General features: G+C 61.2%; 5 protein-coding genes across 13 annotated transcripts in view; 1 reads left to right on the forward strand and 4 right to left on the reverse strand.

The window, feature by feature from the left end:
• The window catches only part of UBAP2 (ubiquitin associated protein 2), a 167602-nt gene that overhangs the window by 130101 nt on the left and 23878 nt on the right, over positions 1-13623 (forward strand). The window lies entirely within an intron of this gene.
• Positions 1442-2020, reverse strand: LOC142050468 (interferon-like). The gene has a single exon (XM_075079131.1). The coding sequence runs from the start codon at positions 2018-2020 to the stop codon at positions 1442-1444; it is 579 nt and encodes a 192-aa protein (XP_074935232.1).
• LOC142050469 (interferon-like) lies at positions 4817-5395 on the reverse strand. The gene has a single exon (XM_075079132.1). It carries the CDS (start codon positions 5393-5395, stop codon positions 4817-4819), a length of 579 nt encoding a protein of 192 aa, XP_074935233.1.
• On the reverse strand, positions 8036-8614 carry LOC142050470 (interferon-like). Its single transcript, XM_075079133.1, has one exon. It carries the CDS (start codon positions 8612-8614, stop codon positions 8036-8038), a length of 579 nt encoding a protein of 192 aa, XP_074935234.1.
• On the reverse strand, positions 11315-11893 carry LOC142050471 (interferon-like). Its single transcript, XM_075079134.1, has one exon. It carries the CDS (start codon positions 11891-11893, stop codon positions 11315-11317), a length of 579 nt encoding a protein of 192 aa, XP_074935235.1.

Below are 13623 nucleotides of genomic sequence, written 5' to 3' on the forward strand. Positions count from 1 at the left end.
GGAGGTCCGTGGCTGGACCTTGTCCCCGTTGCCCTAGAATGGTTGGTGCTGCGAGGTGTTTTCAAGCAGCGCACCGAGAGAGTTGTCGTGGAGAATGCCTGAAGTAGCGGCAAGAGTAGCGGAGCTGAGCCTAACCCGAGCGAGGATGTGTGCCGTGCCTCTCCTCTGTAGAATCATGGAACGGTTTGGGTTGACCTTCAAAGGTGACCTGGGCCAGCCCCCGCAGGGAACGGGCAGGGGCATCTTGGACTAGATGAGGTGGCTCAGAGCCCCGTCCAACGTGACCGTGAGTGTTTGCAGGGATGGGGCATCGACCACCTCTGTGGGCAACATGTTGCAGTGTTTGGCCCCCCTCATGGGTAAAAAAAGTCTTCCTTGCATCTAGCCTGAATGGTAGCGCCTTTGAGTTTAAAACCACGACGCCCTGTCCCGTGGCTAGAGGCCCTGTCAGCAAGCCTGTCCCCATCTTTCTTCTAAGCCCCTGCAAAGTATTGAAAGGCGGCAAGAAGGTCTCCCCGGAGCCTTCTCTTCTGCAGGCTGAACAGGCGCAACTCTCTCAGCCTTCCCTCGTGGGAGGGGTGTTGCAGCCCTGGGGTCGTATTTGTGTCCCTCCTCGGGACGCGCTCCAGCCAACAGGTCCGTGTCGCCCTCGTAGTGAGGGCTCCGGGGCTGGTCAGGGGTGGGTCTAAAGCGGGACGGAAGGTGGAAAATGTTGAGGAGAGCAGGGCCGAGGAGATGATCCTGATGACGACGGCTACACCCTGTCAGAGGTTGTGGGAATAGGTCGAGGAAAGGGCCTCCCTGGGGAGGCGGCAAAGAGAAGCGTGGGCACAGGACGCGCGGAGCCCCGTCTGGAGCAGGGCTTGGAGTGGGTGTTGAGTGGAGGTGTCTTCCCCCCACCCCAATGGCTGGTTCCTGTGCTTTGGAGACAAGAGGTAGTGGCAAGCTTTTTGCAACAGGTCTTTATTTTCTGGTGAATAATTAGGTGAATAAATAGACAGCGTAGTCCCGATAAATAGAGTAAGTCCTACAGTTGTCCCGATAAATAGAGTAAGTCCTACAGTTGTCCCGATAAATAGAGTAAGTCCTACAGTTGTCCCGATAAATAGAGTAAGTCCTACAGTTGTCCCGATAAATAGAGTAAGTCCTACAGTTGTCCCGATAAATAGAGTAAGTCCTACAGTTGTCCCGATAAATAGAGTAAGTCCTACAGTTGTCCCGATAAATAGAGTAAGTCCTACAGTTGTCCCGATAAATAGAGTAAGTCCTACAGTTGTCCCGATAAATAGAGTAAGCGGTGTACATAGCGGAGCAGTGAGTGGAGGCTGGGGGTGCAGGGCGGCTGTTGCCATGGGTCGGGGAGGCGGGAGAGGAGAGTTGGGGAGGGGGCGGTGGTGCAGAAGTGGTGTTGGGGCCGTGGGGGTTGGTGGGGGTGCCTGGGCTAACCGCGCAGGGTGCGGGTTAGGTTTTGGAGGCGTTGGAAGCAGAGGCGAGCTTCGAGGCGGACGTGGTCCCAGGCGCAGGGGCTGTGGTTGTGGGTGCGGAGGAAGTCCTGGATGCGCCCAAAGTATATCTCGATGTCGAGCAGCAGCTTGCGGAGCCCTTGGCCTTGGAGGAGCGTGCCGCTGCCTGTCAGGCATCGCTGTAGCTGCCGGCTGTGGTGCTGGAGGCTGTTGAGGAGGCGGTGGCGTGCCTGGGCGTCCCAGTGTTGGGGGACGGTCGGGCTGCTGAGGGTGTCGAAGAGGCGCTGGAGGAGGCGGTGGGCGGCGGCGGCGGCTTGCTGTGGGTGGTTGGTGTGGAGGAGGGTGTCGGGGAAGGGGAAGGGGTCGTGCAGGTGGTGGCAGGGCGGTGCGGGGCTGGGAGCCATGGCCTGGAGGAGGTGGGTGCTGTCCCAGGGGAAGGTGGCGTCGCGGGGACGGAGGTGGTGGCAGGCGAGGGCGGTGGCGAGAGCCGTGCGGAGGATCAGGAGCACGGCGGCACCGTGGCGCAGGCGGGGCTGTGGGGTTGCGGGCGCGGCCATGGCGGGGCTGCGGGTGGTGCGTGGGTGGTGCTGGGCAGGAGCCCGCTCAGGCTTGGTGGTGGTGCGGGTGGGCGCTGTGCTTGGGGTGCTGCCGGGCGGCGGGCTTTATGTGGTGCCGCGTCCTTCCCTTCCTCGCTTTCTGATCGCAGCGAGTTTCCGGCTGTGGCTTTCAGTTTTGGCTGGTGGCTGTGGTGGTGTTGGGGAAGCGCGTTGGTGGGGTGTCCGTGCGTGGGGAGGGCGGCGGTGTGTTGGGGGGAGGTTGGCGGGAGCGGTTGGCTGGGGGATGCGAAAGCGCTGGGGCAGAGCCCTTGGGGGCAGCTGTGCCGGGGAGGTGCGTGAGGGTTTCCGTGTTGGTGCTGCAGGGTGAGCTGTGGTGCGTCTTTTGTGGAGCTGAAGTTTCCCTTCCTGCCCAAGCGTGTTTTCCGTCTGTAGTGCCCTGGTGTTGGCTGTGGTCTGTTTCCCTTTTGCTTGTGGCTCGCCTTTGTTTTCATCTCCGCTGGTCTTTTCTTTTTGCGTTGGGAAGAAGGGTTGTGAAGCGATGGCACTTGGCAGAGCCTGGGGAGCCGCCTCCCGGAGCGAGGGCCTGGGGGTGGCTCTGGGTGTGGGCACTTGGGCATTGGGTGTGTTGGTGGACGGAGCTGCCCCAGCTCCCGCGTGAGAAGCTGATGAGAATGGGGAAGAAAGGCAGGCGGCAAGGCTTGAGGGAAAAGGAAGAGGAAGAAGGGAAGAGCTTTGCTCGTCGTGCTGGTGCTGGTGCTGGTGCTGGTGCTGCGCTGGGTCCCTGGCTGCGGTCCCACGCGCGTGCCCCTGTGGCAGGGGTCGTCTTGTGTTTTCTGTGGCTTCTCGCCTGAGGTGCCTGGAGAGCAAAGCAGATGATGTCCCCCGTAAGCGCAGGGTGTTGCGTTTGGGCTGGCGTGAGCCCCTGCGGCCCTAGAGGAGGGGTGTCGAAGAGTCGCCTGGCGGTGGAGCTGAGCCAGCTGCTGCAGCCGTAGAGCACTGAGTGGGAGGAGGAGGAGGTGGAGGCTGCAGTCGTGCTGAGGTTTTCGGGTCCGTTGCAGCAGCGAGGATCACGTTCTGCTTGTGTGAGAGATGCTGCCACGTGTTTCCCGAAAGCTGTTGGAGCGGGGGAAAGGTGCGCGTGTCGGTGTCTGGCTGGGAGCCGTGGTCTTGTCCGTCAGCGTTGTGCTGGTGGGCGCTGTGGTTGGGGTGCTGGCACGTGCACGATGACATGGCGTAGCTAGGTGCCGCCTCTGGAGGAGGCAGTTGGAGGTCCGTGGCTGGACCTTGTCCCCGTTGCCCTAGAATGGTTGGTGCTGCGAGGTGTTTTCAAGCAGCGCACCGAGAGAGTTGTCGTGGAGAATGCCTGAAGTAGCGGCAAGAGTAGCGGAGCTGAGCCTAACCCGAGCGAGGATGTGTGCCGTGCCTCTCCTCTGTAGAATCATGGAACGGTTTGGGTTGACCTTCAAAGGTGACCTGGGCCAGCCCCCGCAGGGAACGGGCAGGGGCATCTTGGACTAGATGAGGTGGCTCAGAGCCCCGTCCAACGTGACCGTGAGTGTTTGCAGGGATGGGGCATCGACCACCTCTGTGGGCAACATGTTGCAGTGTTTGGCCCCCCTCATGGGTAAAAAAAGTCTTCCTTGCATCTAGCCTGAATGGTAGCGCCTTTGAGTTTAAAACCACGACGCCCTGTCCCGTGGCTAGAGGCCCTGTCAGCAAGCCTGTCCCCATCTTTCTTCTAAGCCCCTGCAAAGTATTGAAAGGCGGCAAGAAGGTCTCCCCGGAGCCTTCTCTTCTGCAGGCTGAACAGGCGCAACTCTCTCAGCCTTCCCTCGTGGGAGGGGTGTTGCAGCCCTGGGGTCGTATTTGTGTCCCTCCTCGGGACGCGCTCCAGCCAACAGGTCCGTGTCGCCCTCGTAGTGAGGGCTCCGGGGCTGGTCAGGGGTGGGTCTAAAGCGGGACGGAAGGTGGAAAATGTTGAGGAGAGCAGGGCCGAGGAGATGATCCTGATGACGACGGCTACACCCTGTCAGAGGTTGTGGGAATAGGTCGAGGAAAGGGCCTCCCTGGGGAGGCGGCAAAGAGAAGCGTGGGCACGGGACGCGCGGAGCCCCGTCTGGAGCAGGGCTTGGAGTGGGTGTTGAGTGGAGGTGTCTTCCCCCCACCCCAATGGCTGGTTCCTGTGCTTTGGAGACAAGAGGTAGTGGCAAGCTTTTTGCAACAGGTCTTTATTTTCTGGTGAATAATTAGGTGAATAAATAGACAGCGTAGTCCCGATAAATAGAGTAAGTCCTACAGTTGTCCCGATAAATAGAGTAAGTCCTACAGTTGTCCCGATAAATAGAGTAAGTCCTACAGTTGTCCCGATAAATAGAGTAAGTCCTACAGTTGTCCCGATAAATAGAGTAAGTCCTACAGTTGTCCCGATAAATAGAGTAAGTCCTACAGTTGTCCCGATAAATAGAGTAAGTCCTACAGTTGTCCCGATAAATAGAGTAAGTCCTACAGTTGTCCCGATAAATAGAGTAAGTCCTACAGTTGTCCCGATAAATAGAGTAAGTCCTACAGTTGTCCCGATAAATAGAGTAAGTCCTACAGTTGTCCCGATAAATAGAGTAAGTCCTACAGTTGTCCCGATAAATAGAGTAAGCGGTGTACATAGCGGAGCAGTGAGTGGAGGCTGGGGGTGCAGGGCGGCTGTTGCCATGGGTCGGGGAGGCGGGAGAGGAGAGTTGGGGAGGGGGCGGTGGTGCAGAAGTGGTGTTGGGGCCGTGGGGGTTGGTGGGGGTGCCTGGGCTAACCGCGCAGGGTGCGGGTTAGGTTTTGGAGGTGTTGGAAGCAGAGGCGAGCTTCGAGGCGGACGTGGTCCCAGGCGCAGGGGCTGTGGTTGTGGGTGCGGAGGAAGTCCTGGATGCGCCCAAAGTATATCTCGATGTCGAGCAGCAGCTTGCGGAGCCCTTGGCCTTGGAGGAGCGTGCCGCTGCCTGTCAGGCATCGCTGTAGCTGCCGGCTGTGGTGCTGGAGGCTGTTGAGGAGGCGGTGGCGTGCCTGGGCGTCCCAGTGTTGGGGGACGGTCGGGCTGCTGAGGGTGTCGAAGAGGCGCTGGAGGAGGCGGTGGGCGGCGGCGGCGGCTTGCTGTGGGTGGTTGGTGTGGAGGAGGGTGTCGGGGAAGGGGAAGGGGTCGTGCAGGTGGTGGCAGGGCGGTGCGGGGCTGGGAGCCATGGCCTGGAGGAGGTGGGTGCTGTCCCAGGGGAAGGTGGCGTCGCGGGGACGGAGGTGGTGGCAGGCGAGGGCGGTGGCGAGAGCCGTGCGGAGGATCAGGAGCACGGCGGCACCGTGGCGCAGGCGGGGCTGTGGGGTTGCGGGCGCGGCCATGGCGGGGCTGCGGGTGGTGCGTGGGTGGTGCTGGGCAGGAGCCCGCTCAGGCTTGGTGGTGGTGCGGGTGGGCGCTGTGCTTGGGGTGCTGCCGGGCGGCGGGCTTTATGTGGTGCCGCGTCCTTCCCTTCCTCGCTTTCTGATCGCAGCGAGTTTCCGGCTGTGGCTTTCAGTTTTGGCTGGTGGCTGTGGTGGTGTTGGGGAAGCGCGTTGGTGGGGTGTCCGTGCGTGGGGAGGGCGGCGGTGTGTTGGGGGGAGGTTGGCGGGAGCGGTTGGCTGGGGGATGCGAAAGCGCTGGGGCAGAGCCCTTGGGGGCAGCTGTGCCGGGGAGGTGCGTGAGGGTTTCCGTGTTGGTGCTGCAGGGTGAGCTGTGGTGCGTCTTTTGTGGAGCTGAAGTTTCCCTTCCTGCCCAAGCGTGTTTTCCGTCTGTAGTGCCCTGGTGTTGGCTGTGGTCTGTTTCCCTTTTGCTTGTGGCTCGCCTTTGTTTTCATCTCCGCTGGTCTTTTCTTTTTGCGTTGGGAAGAAGGGTTGTGAAGCGATGGCACTTGGCAGAGCCTGGGGAGCCGCCTCCCGGAGCGAGGGCCTGGGGGTGGCTCTGGGTGTGGGCACCTGGGCATTGGGTGTGTTGGTGGACGGAGCTGCCCCAGCTCCCGCGTGAGAAGCTGATGAGAATGGGGAAGAAAGGCAGGCGGCAAGGCTTGAGGGAAAAGGAAGAGGAAGAAGGGAAGAGCTTTGCTCGTCGTGCTGGTGCTGGTGCTGGTGCTGCGCTGGGTCCCTGGCTGCGGTCCCACGCGCGTGCCCCTGTGGCAGGGGTCGTCTTGTGTTTTCTGTGGCTTCTCGCCTGAGGTGCCTGGAGAGCAAAGCAGATGATGTCCCCCGTAAGCGCAGGGTGTTGCGTTTGGGCTGGCGTGAGCCCCTGCGGCCCTAGAGGAGGGGTGTCGAAGAGTCGCCTGGCGGTGGAGCTGAGCCAGCTGCTGCAGCCGTAGAGCACTGAGTGGGAGGAGGAGGAGGTGGAGGCTGCAGTCGTGCTGAGGTTTTCGGGTCCGTTGCAGCAGCGAGGATCACGTTCTGCTTGTGTGAGAGATGCTGCCACGTGTTTCCCGAAAGCTGTTGGAGCGGGGGAAAGGTGCGCGTGTCGGTGTCTGGCTGGGAGCCGTGGTCTTGTCCGTCAGCGTTGTGCTGGTGGGCGCTGTGGTTGGGGTGCTGGCACGTGCACGATGACATGGCGTAGCTAGGTGCCGCCTCTGGAGGAGGCAGTTGGAGGTCCGTGGCTGGACCTTGTCCCCGTTGCCCTAGAATGGTTGGTGCTGCGAGGTGTTTTCAAGCAGCGCACCGAGAGAGTTGTCGTGGAGAATGCCTGAAGTAGCGGCAAGAGTAGCGGAGCTGAGCCTAACCCGAGCGAGGATGTGTGCCGTGCCTCTCCTCTGTAGAATCATGGAACGGTTTGGGTTGACCTTCAAAGGTGACCTGGGCCAGCCCCCGCAGGGAACGGGCAGGGGCATCTTGGACTAGATGAGGTGGCTCAGAGCCCCGTCCAACGTGACCGTGAGTGTTTGCAGGGATGGGGCATCGACCACCTCTGTGGGCAACATGTTGCAGTGTTTGGCCCCCCTCATGGGTAAAAAAAGTCTTCCTTGCATCTAGCCTGAATGGTAGCGCCTTTGAGTTTAAAACCACGACGCCCTGTCCCGTGGCTAGAGGCCCTGTCAGCAAGCCTGTCCCCATCTTTCTTCTAAGCCCCTGCAAAGTATTGAAAGGCGGCAAGAAGGTCTCCCCGGAGCCTTCTCTTCTGCAGGCTGAACAGGCGCAACTCTCTCAGCCTTCCCTCGTGGGAGGGGTGTTGCAGCCCTGGGGTCGTATTTGTGTCCCTCCTCGGGACGCGCTCCAGCCAACAGGTCCGTGTCGCCCTCGTAGTGAGGGCTCCGGGGCTGGTCAGGGGTGGGTCTAAAGCGGGACGGAAGGTGGAAAATGTTGAGGAGAGCAGGGCCGAGGAGATGATCCTGATGACGACGGCTACACCCTGTCAGAGGTTGTGGGAATAGGTCGAGGAAAGGGCCTCCCTGGGGAGGCGGCAAAGAGAAGCGTGGGCACGGGACGCGCGGAGCCCCGTCTGGAGCAGGGCTTGGAGTGGGTGTTGAGTGGAGGTGTCTTCCCCCCACCCCAATGGCTGGTTCCTGTGCTTTGGAGACAAGAGGTAGTGGCAAGCTTTTTGCAACAGGTCTTTATTTTCTGGTGAATAATTAGGTGAATAAATAGACAGCGTAGTCCCGATAAATAGAGTAAGTCCTACAGTTGTCCCGATAAATAGAGTAAGTCCTACAGTTGTCCCGATAAATAGAGTAAGTCCTACAGTTGTCCCGATAAATAGAGTAAGTCCTACAGTTGTCCCGATAAATAGAGTAAGTCCTACAGTTGTCCCGATAAATAGAGTAAGTCCTACAGTTGTCCCGATAAATAGAGTAAGTCCTACAGTTGTCCCGATAAATAGAGTAAGCGGTGTACATAGCGGAGCAGTGAGTGGAGGCTGGGGGTGCAGGGCGGCTGTTGCCATGGGTCGGGGAGGCGGGAGAGGAGAGTTGGGGAGGGGGCGGTGGTGCAGAAGTGGTGTTGGGGCCGTGGGGGTTGGTGGGGGTGCCTGGGCTAACCGCGCAGGGTGCGGGTTAGGTTTTGGAGGCGTTGGAAGCAGAGGCGAGCTTCGAGGCGGACGTGGTCCCAGGCGCAGGGGCTGTGGTTGTGGGTGCGGAGGAAGTCCTGGATGCGCCCAAAGTATATCTCGATGTCGAGCAGCAGCTTGCGGAGCCCTTGGCCTTGGAGGAGCGTGCCGCTGCCTGTCAGGCATCGCTGTAGCTGCCGGCTGTGGTGCTGGAGGCTGTTGAGGAGGCGGTGGCGTGCCTGGGCGTCCCAGTGTTGGGGGACGGTCGGGCTGCTGAGGGTGTCGAAGAGGCGCTGGAGGAGGCGGTGGGCGGCGGCGGCGGCTTGCTGTGGGTGGTTGGTGTGGAGGAGGGTGTCGGGGAAGGGGAAGGGGTCGTGCAGGTGGTGGCAGGGCGGTGCGGGGCTGGGAGCCATGGCCTGGAGGAGGTGGGTGCTGTCCCAGGGGAAGGTGGCGTCGCGGGGACGGAGGTGGTGGCAGGCGAGGGCGGTGGCGAGAGCCGTGCGGAGGATCAGGAGCACGGCGGCACCGTGGCGCAGGCGGGGCTGTGGGGTTGCGGGCGCGGCCATGGCGGGGCTGCGGGTGGTGCGTGGGTGGTGCTGGGCAGGAGCCCGCTCAGGCTTGGTGGTGGTGCGGGTGGGCGCTGTGCTTGGGGTGCTGCCGGGCGGCGGGCTTTATGTGGTGCCGCGTCCTTCCCTTCCTCGCTTTCTGATCGCAGCGAGTTTCCGGCTGTGGCTTTCAGTTTTGGCTGGTGGCTGTGGTGGTGTTGGGGAAGCGCGTTGGTGGGGTGTCCGTGCGTGGGGAGGGCGGCGGTGTGTTGGGGGGAGGTTGGCGGGAGCGGTTGGCTGGGGGATGCGAAAGCGCTGGGGCAGAGCCCTTGGGGGCAGCTGTGCCGGGGAGGTGCGTGAGGGTTTCCGTGTTGGTGCTGCAGGGTGAGCTGTGGTGCGTCTTTTGTGGAGCTGAAGTTTCCCTTCCTGCCCAAGCGTGTTTTCCGTCTGTAGTGCCCTGGTGTTGGCTGTGGTCTGTTTCCCTTTTGCTTGTGGCTCGCCTTTGTTTTCATCTCCGCTGGTCTTTTCTTTTTGCGTTGGGAAGAAGGGTTGTGAAGCGATGGCACTTGGCAGAGCCTGGGGAGCCGCCTCCCGGAGCGAGGGCCTGGGGGTGGCTCTGGGTGTGGGCACCTGGGCATTGGGTGTGTTGGTGGACGGAGCTGCCCCAGCTCCCGCGTGAGAAGCTGATGAGAATGGGGAAGAAAGGCAGGCGGCAAGGCTTGAGGGAAAAGGAAGAGGAAGAAGGGAAGAGCTTTGCTCGTCGTGCTGGTGCTGGTGCTGGTGCTGCGCTGGGTCCCTGGCTGCGGTCCCACGCGCGTGCCCCTGTGGCAGGGGTCGTCTTGTGTTTTCTGTGGCTTCTCGCCTGAGGTGCCTGGAGAGCAAAGCAGATGATGTCCCCCGTAAGTGCAGGGTGTTGCGTTTGGGCTGGCGTGAGCCCCTGCGGCCCTAGAGGAGGGGTGTCGAAGAGTCGCCTGGCGGTGGAGCTGAGCCAGCTGCTGCAGCCGTAGAGCACTGAGTGGGAGGAGGAGGAGGTGGAGGCTGCAGTCGTGCTGAGGTTTTCGGGTCCATTGCAGCAGCGAGGATCACGTTCTGCTTGTGTGAGAGATGCTGCCACGTGTTTCCCGAAAGCTGTTGGAGCGGGGGAAAGGTGCGCGTGTCGGTGTCTGGCTGGGAGCCGTGGTCTTGTCCGTCAGCGTTGTGCTGGTGGGCGCTGTGGTTGGGGTGCTGGCACGTGCACGATGACATGGCGTAGCTAGGTGCCGCCTCTGGAGGAGGCAGTTGGAGGTCCGTGGCTGGACCTTGTCCCCGTTGCCCTAGAATGGTTGGTGCTGCGAGGTGTTTTCAAGCAGCGCACCGAGAGAGTTGTCGTGGAGAATGCCTGAAGTAGCGGCAAGAGTAGCGGAGCTGAGCCTAACCCGAGCGAGGATGTGTGCCGTGCCTCTCCTCTGTAGAATCATGGAACGGTTTGGGTTGACCTTCAAAGGTGACCTGGGCCAGCCCCCGCAGGGAACGGGCAGGGGCATCTTGGACTAGATGAGGTGGCTCAGAGCCCCGTCCAACGTGACCGTGAGTGTTTGCAGGGATGGGGCATCGACCACCTCTGTGGGCAACATGTTGCAGTGTTTGGCCCCCCTCATGGGTAAAAAAAGTCTTCCTTGCATCTAGCCTGAATGGTAGCGCCTTTGAGTTTAAAACCACGACGCCCTGTCCCGTGGCTAGAGGCCCTGTCAGCAAGCCTGTCCCCATCTTTCTTCTAAGCCCCTGCAAAGTATTGAAAGGCGGCAAGAAGGTCTCCCCGGAGCCTTCTCTTCTGCAGGCTGAACAGGCGCAACTCTCTCAGCCTTCCCTCGTGGGAGGGGTGTTGCAGCCCTGGGGTCGTATTTGTGTCCCTCCTCGGGACGCGCTCCAGCCAACAGGTCCGTGTCGCCGTCGTAGTGAGGGCTCCGGGGCTGGTCAGGGGTGGGTCTAAAGCGGGACGGAAGGTGGAAAATGTTGAGGAGAGCAGGGCTGAGGAGATGATCCTGATGACGACGGCTACACCCTGTCAGAGGTTGTGGGAATAGGTCGAGGAAAGGGCCTCCCTGGGGAGGCGGCAAAGAGAAGCGTGGGCACGGGACGCGCGGAGCCCCGTCTGGAGCAGGGCTTGGAGTGGGTGTTGAGTGGAGGTGTCTTCCCCCCACCCCAATGGCTGGTTCCTGTGCTTTGGAGACAAGAGGTAGTGGCAAGCTTTTTGCAACAGGTCTTTATTTTCTGGTGAATAATTAGGTGAATAAATAGACAGCGTAGTCCCGATAAATAGAGTAAGTCCTACAGTTGTCCCGGTAAATAGAGTAAGTCCTACAGTTGTCCCGGTAAATAGAGTAAGTCCTACAGTTGTCCCGATAAATAGAGTAAGTCCTACAGTTGTCCCGATAAATAGAGTAAGTCCTACAGTTGTCCCGATAAATAGAGTAAGTCCTACAGTTGTCCCGATAAATAGAGTAAGTCCTACAGTTGTCCCGGTAAATAGAGTAAGTCCTACAGTTGTCCCGGTAAATAGAGTAAGTCCTACAGTTGTCCCGATAAATAGAGTAAGCGGTGTACATAGCGGAGCAGTGAGTGGAGGCTGGGGGTGCAGGGCGGCTGTTGCCATGGGTCGGGGAGGCGGGAGAGGAGAGTTGGGGAGGGGGCAGTGGTGCAGAAGTGGTGTTGGGGCCGTGGGGGTTGGTGGGGGTGCCTGGGCTAACCGCGCAGGGTGCGGGTTAGGTTTTGGAGGCGTTGGAAGCAGAGGCGAGCTTCGAGGCGGACGTGGTCCCAGGCGCAGGGGCTGTGGTTGTGGGTGCGGAGGAAGTCCTGGATGCGCCCAAAGTATATCTCGATGTCGAGCAGCAGCTTGCGGAGCCCTTGGCCTTGGAGGAGCGTGCCGCTGCCTGTCAGGCATCGCTGTAGCTGCCGGCTGTGGTGCTGGAGGCTGTTGAGGAGGCGGTGGCATGCCTGGGCGTCCCAGTGTTGGGGGATGGTCGGGCTGCTGAGGGTGTCGAAGAGGCGCTGGAGGAGGCGGTGGGCGGCGGCGGCGGCTTGCTGTGGGTGGTTGGTGTGGAGGAGGGTGTCGGGGAAGGGGAAGGGGTCGTGCAGGTGGTGGCAGGGCGGTGCGGGGCTGGGAGCCATGGCCTGGAGGAGGTGGGTGCTGTCCCAGGGGAAGGTGGCGTCGCGGGGACGGAGGTGGTGGCAGGCGAGGGCGGTGGCGAGAGCCGTGCGGAGGATCAGGAGCACGGCGGCACCGTGGCGCAGGCGGGGCTGTGGGGTTGCGGGCGCGGCCATGGCGGGGCTGCGGGTGGTGCGTGGGTGGTGCTGGGCAGGAGCCCGCTCAGGCTTGGTGGTGGTGCGGGTGGGCGCTGTGCTTGGGGTGCTGCCGGGCGGCGGGCTTTATGTGGTGCCGCGTCCTTCCCTTCCTCGCTTTCTGATCGCAGCGAGTTTCCGGCTGTGGCTTTCAGTTTTGGCTGGTGGCTGTGGTGGTGTTGGGGAAGCGCGTTGGTGGGGTGTCCGTGCGTGGGGAGGGCGGCGGTGTGTTGGGGGGAGGTTGGCGGGAGCGGTTGGCTGGGGGATGCGAAAGCGCTGGGGCAGAGCCCTTGGGGGCAGCTGTGCCGGGGAGGTGCGTGAGGGTTTCCGTGTTGGTGCTGCAGGGTGAGCTGTGGTGCGTCTTTTGTGGAGCTGAAGTTTCCCTTCCTGCCCAAGCGTGTTTTCCGTCTGTAGTGCCCTGGTGTTGGCTGTGGTCTGTTTCCCTTTTGCTTGTGGCTCGCCTTTGTTTTCATCTCCGCTGGTCTTTTCTTTTTGCGTTGGGAAGAAGGGTTGTGAAGCGATGGCACTTGGCAGAGCCTGGGGAGCCGCCTCCCGGAGCGAGGGCCTGGGGGTGGCTCTGGGTGTGGGCACCTGGGCATTGGGTGTGTTGGTGGACGGAGCTGCCCCAGCTCCCGCGTGAGAAGCTGATGAGAATGGGGAAGAAAGGCAGGCGGCAAGGCTTGAGGGAAAAGGAAGAGGAAGAAGGGAAGAGCTTTGCTCGTCGTGCTGGTGCTGGTGCTGCGCTGGGTCCCTGGCTGCGGTCCCACGCGCGTGCCCCTGTGGCAGGGGTCGTCTTGTGTTTTCTGTGGCTTCTCGCCTGAGGTGCCTGGAGAGCAAAGCAGATGATGTCCCCCGTAAGTGCAGGGTGTTGCGTTTGGGCTGGCGTGAGCCCCTGCGGCCCTAGAGGAGGGGTGTCCAAGAGTCGCCTGGCGGTGGAGCTGAGCCAGCTGCTGCAGCCGTAGAGCACTGAGTGGGAGGAGGAGGAGGTGGAGGCTGCAGTCGCGCTGAGGTTTTCGGGTCCGTTGCAGCAGCGAGGATCACGTTCTGCTTGTGTGAGAGATGCTGCCACGTGTTTCCCGAAAGCTGTTGGAGCGGGGGAAAGGTGCGCGTGTCGGTGTCGGGCTGGGAGCCGTGGTCTTGTCCGTCAGCGTTGTGCTGGTGGGCGCTGTGGTTGGGGTGCTGGCACGTGCACGATGACGTGGCGTAGCTAGGTGCCGCCTCTGGAGGAGGCAGTTGGAGGTCCGTGGCTGGACCTTGTCCCCGTTGCCCTAGAATGGTTGGTGCTGCGAGGTGTTTTCAAGCAGCGCACCGAGAGAGTTGTCGTGGAGAATGCCTGAAGTAGCGGCAAGAGTAGCGGAGCTGAGTCTAACCCGAGCGAGGATGTGTGCCGTGTCTCTCCTCTGTAGAATCATGGAACGGTTTGGGTTGACCTTCAAAGGTGACCTGGGCCAGCCCCCGCAGGGAACGGGCAGGGACATCTTGGACTAGATGAGGTGGCTCAGAGCCCCGTCCAACGTGACCGTGAGTGTTTGCAGGGATGGGGCATCGACCACCTCTGTGGGCAACATGTTGCAGTGTTTGGCCCCCCTCATGGGTAAAAAAAGTCTTCCTTGCATCTAGCCTGAATGGTAGCGCCTTTGAGTTTAAAACCACGACGCCCTGTCCCGTGGCTAGAGGCCCTGTCAGCAAGCCTGTCCCCATCTTTCTTCTAA

The sequence above is a fragment of the Phalacrocorax aristotelis genome, chromosome Z, assembly GCF_949628215.1.
Source record: "Phalacrocorax aristotelis chromosome Z, bGulAri2.1, whole genome shotgun sequence".
Lineage (NCBI taxonomy): Eukaryota > Metazoa > Chordata > Aves > Suliformes > Phalacrocoracidae > Phalacrocorax > Phalacrocorax aristotelis.